This window comes from Populus alba, chromosome 13 (assembly GCF_005239225.2).
Source record: "Populus alba chromosome 13, ASM523922v2, whole genome shotgun sequence".
NCBI lineage: Eukaryota > Viridiplantae > Streptophyta > Magnoliopsida > Malpighiales > Salicaceae > Populus > Populus alba.
The window spans coordinates 6,707,633-6,716,533 of NC_133296.1; the positions used below are offsets into that span (position 1 = coordinate 6,707,633).

Below are 8,901 nucleotides of genomic sequence, written 5' to 3' on the forward strand. Positions count from 1 at the left end.
GGGAGGGAGAGAGGAAAACTAAAAAACGCCCTCTTTTTTTTGCTATAATTATTTGGGTTTTTTTTTTTTTTTTTTTTTTTTTTAGTGAAAGGAATTGAGAGGGGGAGGAGTCCGCGGTTTTTAGGGAATGGTAAGGGATCGATTTGAGCAGTGGTTTTCAGTTGCTTGCGTGGCGAAAAGTTAGTGGATTTGTGAGAGGGAAACAGGAGGAAGTGGCAAATTCAAACACTTGTGTTTCTGTACTAGGTGGTTTCGCTGAATATACTAATTACATGTCCGATAGTGTATTAGATATTGTTTTTTAAAGTATATATTTTTTAATATATTAAAAAAATAATTTTTAAAATCATTATATCAAAATAATTTCAAAACATTAAAATAAAAATATTTTAAATTTTTAAAAAAATATAATTAAACCACATTTCTAAATATACTCTATAAAAATTTATTAGCTTCCATAAAGTTAATTAGTTGGATATAAAACTTTTTAAACATAGAAAGTATATTTAACTGTTTAAAAAAAATTCATGTTGTTATTAAACTTGTATACCTATTTATATTTAATTAGTATACTTGCTCTATATTATTTTTTATTTTATTATATAATAAAAAATATTAAGAATAATTTAATTATAACTTAATATTAAATAAAAATTTAATAAAAACTCTATAAAGTTTAAAAAAAAAACAAAAAAACATAATAAAAAGTAATAAAAAAACTCAACCCACTCTTTAATTAACATTAAGTCAACATGTAAAACTCAACAATTTAAATTATAAATACTATTTGGTTGATTTAATTTTTATATTTTATTTTATGATAAAAATATAAAAAAATAATTTATCATTATTTAAATACTAAAAAATAAAATAAAATAAAATAAAAATTTTACTGTAAATAATAAATTTTAAAAAAATAAAAAACTAAAAAAGCGGTACCTAAAAAACCAGGGGCGTGGGCAAGAAGGAGGACCACACACTTAGCTTCTTTCTTTTTTTTCCTTTGAATAAGGCACCTTCAAAAAAAAAAAATAGGTTATTTAAGTAAATATACGTTGTGGGGGATTCAATCCCGTGAGTTTAGAAGCACCCCCACATTTCAGTGCCACCTAATTTTGATCTAAAACAATTAGAATAATGTATTAAGCACCTTGCAGTTTTAAGTATGTTTGGAATGTAATTATAATTATTTTTTATTTAAAAATATATTAAAATAATATTTTTTTTATTTTTAAAAAAATTATTTTTTATATTAATACATCAAAATGATTTAAAAACATATTAATTTAAAATAAAAAAAAAATTAATTTTTTTAAAAGTATTTTTAAAATACAAAAACAAACAGAGCCTAACCAATTGAATTATCACAAAATTGCTACTCAAAGTTGTTTAGAAATAATATATTGACAAGTTTTATTGATCATATAAAGAGTGAAACCGACTCTTTATTTTGTTTAGTTGTTAGTATAATATAGTGTAGCAAGCTTTTCAAAAGTATTTTTTAATTAAAAAATATATTAAATTATTTTTTTCACATTATTATATGAAAACTATATAAAAAATACATTAAAAATCAATTTATTATATTTTAAAGAAAAAGGTAATTTGAAAAGCATTTTAAAAGATAATTTCAACAAAAAAAAACAAATACCCATCAATATAGTTTGTAAGATCATCAATTTATTTGTGTTTATTACAATGGATAAATGTGGACCAAAATTAGAGGTGATTATTTTTTGTTCAGTTCAGTTTTTATTTATAAAACAACCAAACTGAAATTTTATAAAATACAAAAAATAAAATCAAAAAACGGTTCAAACTGACAGGTTTCGGTTCAATTAGATTATTTTATATTAAAAAGTAAAACCCAACCAATCTATTTCGGTTCTATTCAGTTTGGTTTTGGTACGATTCGGTTCGGTTCGATTATTTTATATTGAAAACCAAAAGCTATATTGTTCTTTGGGTTTTTTTTTTTTTACTTTCTAATGGGCTTGGTTTCGGTTTGGTTTGGTTTTTTGCGATTTGGTTTTTCAATTTCAGGCTTATAAAACCAAAATCAAACCAAATATTTTTTAAAATATTATAATTGGTTTTTTTTATAGTTCGGTTTTTTTTTATTATTTTTTCTGGTTTTCTCAGTTTAATCGATTTTTTCCTATCCCTATCTGAAACAAGAGTTTGATTTGATCATTATTTAAGATGTGTTTCTAATTGAATTGAGTTAAACATTGATTCACTACAATTCAGTTAACCCAACTAGGTTTATAATAATCTCATCAAACTTAATCTATGCTAGGCAAGGTCAACAATAATTTTTTTTAAAAAAAATAACAAAACAATCTATTTTAATAAAAATGATTGACTTAAATTAATCTAATAATTCATAGGTTGATTCAATAATTTGGAGATTTAAGCTTTTTTAAAGTTAATTTTGGATCAAAATTTTACAATTGATGAATAAATTAGTTTCTTATATTATAGCATTGAATATTTAAATATTGAGAATATTATGTGATATTAATAACTTGTTTAAAGTGTTCTCTCTCGCTATATATATATGTGTGTGTTTGTGTGTGTGTGTAAGATGACTTAATCGTTATTAAATAATGATAATGTCTTAAAAAATTTAAGTAACTTAAAAACAAGGTTTATATGTTAGATAATTGGGTAATCTCTTGGTTATGACAATCTAATTCATTCTCATTAGCCAAGATGACTAATGGTTGATGCATGATACCTATAAAAGATTTTCTTTGATAAATTTAGTGATTCTTTGATACTTAAATAAATATCTTTATGAGAAAAAAAGACAATGATATTTTAGAGAAAAACTCTAGAAATAAATATGCAATAAAGATGATTTAATGTTATTAAAAAAATATGGTTTTTTAGTTTTCATTTAGACCAAAAGATAAGAATAATAGGCTATAAAGACCGATGAGATCCTTAAAATAAGAGGGTCCTTCGAATTTTTTTATCCCTATTTATTTAATAAAAATTAAATATAATATTGTGTGAGTTCGTGTAAGTTTTAAGTTTAAAGGCTTTTTTACTTAAGATGGTGTGTTACCAAATAATATAAATCATATCTTGAAACCCTACTTAATATTTTAAACTATTGGATTGAGATGATTTTTTAACCGAGGTTTCCACTAATTCTAACCCAAGTTATTTTTTTATATAACTCTAGTTATGTGTCCACCTTTCTAAATGTATTTAGCATCAATTATAGATAAGATTTACTTAAAATGAAGGGAAAAAACTAGGACATGAAGCCTATTTTTATATTAAAAGGTAACATCCCATATAAAAAATAATTTTGTATCTAAGTGCAATCATACCATAAATAAAATAATTATAAGTCTAGAATCTTGAAAAAAAAAATCCAAAATAAAAAAAATAAAAAGGGGCAGTGACATATTTATGTCTAAAATTTACAATATAAAATATTGACAGCACCAATATAAAAATAATAATCAAATACAACAATAATAAATAAATAAATAAAATAATTATAACAACAACAATAATTATAATAAAAAACTGTATCAAGAACTTATTTATCTAAGACGTGAAAAAGAAAAAAAAAAACCAAACATCATTTCAAATTATGAGTAAATATAGTATAAAAAATAACAATTCACATAAAACTCAAAATAATTGATTGGCTTACACATGTTCCTTAGACATTTCATCTTGTTAGCATACTTTGATTTCATCATACATAAAAAAGAAGAAGCTAGCCTCATCTCTTTCACTGACCAAAATAAACCCTCGAAGATTTTTAATAAGAATAAACTAATAATATTATCAATAACCCTAGGTTATTAAAAATAAAATATCCTTAAATTAAAAAAATACACACTCCACATATTAGTCTTAGGCACATTAGCCCTAATCATTCTCGCTCATCATGGTGGAGATAGGGGAAAGAGTAGAATTGTTTTCCTTTAGATTTTGAAAAATTACTCCTTAACCTAAAAATTACATTACACAATACCCTTAGATTAGGGATGAGAGTGAGTATTTACTTGTCATTTTATATATATATATATTTATTATCCATCAAATAAAATATTTAAATATTTAAATATTTATATTCTATTATTATTTATTATTTAAAAAATTATGTATATATATATATATATATAATTGGATTTTGATTTTTTTTTAATGTTCTATATATTATTGCGTGTGTAATATGTAAGATATATATATATTGTATTAGATTTTAAAGACATTAAATGTTTTATGTATATATTTATACCTATTCACTCCTGTTTCTGAAGTATATTAAACTATGCCTATTAACCGGTATCAAACACAAACCCCTTTGGTTTATTTTCAAGTTTGCCCATCTAGGTTACCTTGATAAGTGTTAGAATCTTTTCACTGGACAACCATATTTATGATAACTTGTTTGATATGGAAAGAATTCCATTGTAGTCCGGAAGAAGACATATAAAAGCAACTTTTAGAACACAACTATAAATGCTGATGGCAAACATATATCACATGATTATTTTTTCCAGTTATACTGGTAAATGATGATTATTATTTTTCCATGTTACTAGATGTAGTAACATTACCTTCCTTTTATCTAAGCACATTTGCAGACCAGATGTATCTGAGTTGGAGACAAAGCTTGCGGAACAGTCAAAAATACTTCAGAGTCTTCAGCAGAAAATTGATGACTTGGCATCTAAGGTCCATCCACTTATCTAATTCAGTTTTGTTTATTTATTGTTTTCTTTTATGTTCAAAAGAGTCCTTTGTATTTCTCACATTAAATCAATTTGATGTTACCATGTCTTCAATTCACACTCTATGTGCGCACGCGCGCGCGTATGTGTGATTGTGAGTGTAAGGGGGTTTATTGCTCACGTAGCTCTAGACATAATGCTGTCATTCTTGGAGAAACTTTTGATATGTTGTTCTCTAGAACAACTGTTCACACACACACTTTATTGTTAAACTGTTGAAAAGATGTGCTGCTTTGGATTTTTGCATGTTCTCCCCTTGAAAATACAATATTAATTCTTAAATTCCCACCTTTGAACAAACTGTTTTTCTGAATACTTATTTTCATCTAATGTCGAGTCATTCCCAATTTCTTGTACTGTGAAGTATTAATGCAGCTCATTTTTTTCCATCTCATTTATTTCTTATTTTCCCTTCTTTTTAACTCTATAACACATTTTGTTTAGCATGCATACAATCCAGATGAGGAGTATTCTGAGGTGGAATCTCATCTCCGGGCACATTTGGAATCTTTCCTAGAAACTGCAAGATCATTCAATGTGATATACACAAAGGTCTGGATTTTCTCTGCTAGGTCTTAATTTATTATTTAAATACTCTTGTTGCTAGCTTTATCTGAACAAAGAAGTTTCTAGGAATCTCCTTAGAAACTTTAAGATAGGGATGACAGTAGGGTACCAAGAAGTCGGATTTCTTGATATTCATACCTTACCCATTAATCATCAGGTAAGAAACTTAGATATCCATAAACTATCAATTGGGTTTCGGGTATCCATATGGGTATTTATTAACTAACTATTTTTAATTACTCAATAAAAAAACACAATAGTTAATATATATATATATATATATATATATATATATATATAATATATGAAATGATAAAATAATAAATATTATACATGTACATGTGTTCTATGTCAATATTAAGATACATTTATCATATTGTATTAAAAAGTCGGATTGGTATCATCAGGTTCAAATTAAATTGCCATCTCTGCTTCAAGATCATTCAATTATTTCTGAGGTTTCTCTACTCCCTTTGAATATATCTGAACAATAACTTTTCTACATCGTGCTGGATCTCTTTCATGCATCTGGTGTTGTGAGTTGGTATGCCATTTGTTATATGTTTCTTTGTTTGGTTGATTATGACTCTTCATAGACACACTTTAAGACATTTTCAGTAGAAACTCTCTCAAATCTTTAACTTGTTGTACATTTTTACTGTTTTCGGCATAAAACTTTAGACTTGAAAACTTATGCTTGAGCATCTTGGTGTTGAAGTCTATGATAATGAGTGAAAGTGTACTCTTGCTACATTACATTATGACTGTAATGTGTTCTTTTTTACCTTTTTAGGAAATACGCCCTTGGACGCACATCATGGAAGTGCCACAGCTTCATGGGTTTGGACCAGCTGCCAACCGGTTGTTGAAGGCATACAAGATGCTTTGGAAGGTATATCAGCATCATTTCATGTTTTTAATGTTTATATTCTCGAACGGTTGCATGGTATCAATTTAATAATACTTCTGAATCCTATCAGCACTTTATTCAATCATGTCACTACACAATTGTTCATCATTATATAAAGCTATGACCTATAAGGTTTCACCTCCTTTAGTTTATATATTTCAAGATCCCCCTCTCAAGGAGACGAGCTCATGTGGCCTCTAGCTCATTAATGCTGTCTTGTCAAGAACCACCGACAAAACAGAAGTTTAAACTTTAGCCAGCACCTTGACCTTCCAAATAGTGGAAAAATGAAACAATTGGGAGTAGGAGAGGAATTAAGATGTGTTGAGTAAGATGTGGTAAGTAAATTTCTTAGACCCCTTCATAATCAGAAACATTCTGCACGTCCTTCATAGGAAACTGAAAGGGTGGGGGGAAGCACTAAGTAGTTGAGGGTATTTTAAATTTCTGAAAAAGCTGAAATGCTAATAAAGCTCATCTCCTTAAAAAAAAAAATTTAAAATCAGGGCATCGTATTTTATTAGAAACATGAAGCATTAATACAAGATTGATTCTTGTATCGAAAATCTTTTTAAAACTATGACGATTATCACTAACATTATATGTTACCAAAGGAGAAAAGTAAGAGAAAACCTTTGAGATGAAATTCGAAGGGCTTGCATAGGCAACACTGACCCAGCCTTGACATACCAACTGTTCTATTGGAAACTTACATTCTTCCTATCACCATATGCTAAAGAAAATGTGGTCCTACACCAGGGGAAATCATGCAATTGTTTTCCTACCAAGGCATTTTTCTTGAACACCAAAGCGTGGAGACCTAACATGCCATTTCCATAGGCTTAAACTAGAACTGGAAGTTCCCTTTTACTTTCCTTTTTTTCTCTTCCAGTTATTCAATGTGAAGATTTTATTCATTTTCTGCTATACATTTGAATTTATATGGTTAGCTTAGATGTTTGTGAACAATTTGAGTTTTTCTCCTTTTGTTTTCTTTTTGTATTTCAATATTGTGCGCAAATGTTTCGGACGTGTTTTCCTGCATTATCAAGCACCCCACTAGCGAAGTATAAAAGCCTGAAAATAATGCTTTCTGCATTATTATGATATAATCTAATCAGTGGTAATGATTTATGGAGATGTTCCATTTAAGCTCAAAGCCATTCACAGCATTTGTGAAACTCTGCTAGAACTTAAATCAAGCAAACAAGAGAAGTTGCCATTTATGCTTTCATGGGAATTGACTTTTTTCTGCTTTTGTGGCAGTTCCTAGGGAACTTAAGAAATCTTAGAGATTCGCATGCAGCTCTTGCTGTTGGATCTTCTGAAACAAAAGCTGGCGAGCCCTCTTCTGTTACAAGAATAATTTCAGAGTGTGAGTCTGCACTGACATTCTTAAATCGTGATCTTGGCATTCTCTCGGCTTCGATTTCACGTGAGAAAGGTAACAATGCATCATAAGATAGCTAAAAACTTCTGACATGACCTTACAACTCTTTCTTTGGGAACTTGTTTTTGTGGAATATTTATATTATGTTTAAAGGTTGATTGAACTGAATGTCACAATACCACTGTTATTTTAGTGAGTGTGCAGTGTTCACTATGTCGGAGTATATTAATTTTGATTTGATTCTTGATTCCTCAAACCTTGAATATATCATGTGAAATGAATGGCAGGCTTTTCCGTATGTTATATATGATGATTAGAGTTGGGGTTTAGTGTCTCCACTAGTAAGTCGGATATTTTTTTTTTCTCTAAACCAAAAAAATGAATGTACAAGTGTTAATGTGTTTTTTGATATCAAGAAGGAAAAAATATAACTGTAAATCAAAAAATCAATATTATATATAATAAATAAAATAAAGTGAGAATCATATGTGTTAATGCATAAAAAAAGAGTTGTTAACGTAACATCGGGTGTAGGATTATAAGTTCATCTGTTTGGAAGCTAGACAAAGTGGAAGCACTGAAATCGAAACACGTTTCGTAAAATAACTTGCCAATTCATCTTTGAGATTGCTTTGATAATATATTCTCCTTTGCTCTGATTGTTTTTGAAGCTCTTCTTCCATTAGAGTAACTGGAAGGTGCTCAATCATATCATACTCTACCACGGAGTGCATCTCTACATGCATTCCACTTCCATAGCCTACAATTTGACTGGCATCACGCTTCATATGCTTAGCAGCATTCAAGTTAGTGGAGCAATATCTCTTCTAAGAAAGATCTGGACATTACAGATTCTGACTTTCCTTGTCAAGACTCGCTCTTTTAGTTTCTAACAGCATGCTTCTGAAGGGCTCCCTTGTATACATCCCCTCGTATACCTCATAAGTGGTACCTGAGAAACCACTCGTCACTTTAGCACAGAGATTGCATTGAGCTCGTCTCTTTCTCATAAAGAGCAACACCATGATCATGAGTGTTAATGGACACTTCACCAACAATACATGCAAAGTATTTTCAGGAAGCTTCAGTTGCAAATCCATATAAAAAATAACATGTGCATGTGAGAGACAGAAGTGGAAATCATCTTAAACAAAAAGCAGATATCTTGAAGGACAAAGATGAAGTATTAAGTAAAAGGTATTTAAAAACTAAGGTACCTAGAATATTTTAGGTAACAAACACTCTACCGAAATTTGGCCAGCCCTAAT

General features: G+C 28.5%; 1 protein-coding gene across 1 annotated transcript; it reads left to right on the forward strand.

Annotated features, from left to right (window-relative positions):
* Window positions 1-4,554: 4,554 nt before the first annotated feature.
* LOC118047245 (AUGMIN subunit 7) lies at window positions 4,555-7,889 on the forward strand (the record flags this gene model as incomplete). Its single annotated transcript, XM_035056489.2, has 4 exons — window positions 4,555-4,710; window positions 5,211-5,318; window positions 6,127-6,225; window positions 7,510-7,889. Coding segments are annotated over 4 exons (558 nt in total), but the record flags the coding sequence as incomplete, so codon positions are not given.
* Between the last annotated feature and the right edge of the window lie 1,012 nt (window positions 7,890-8,901).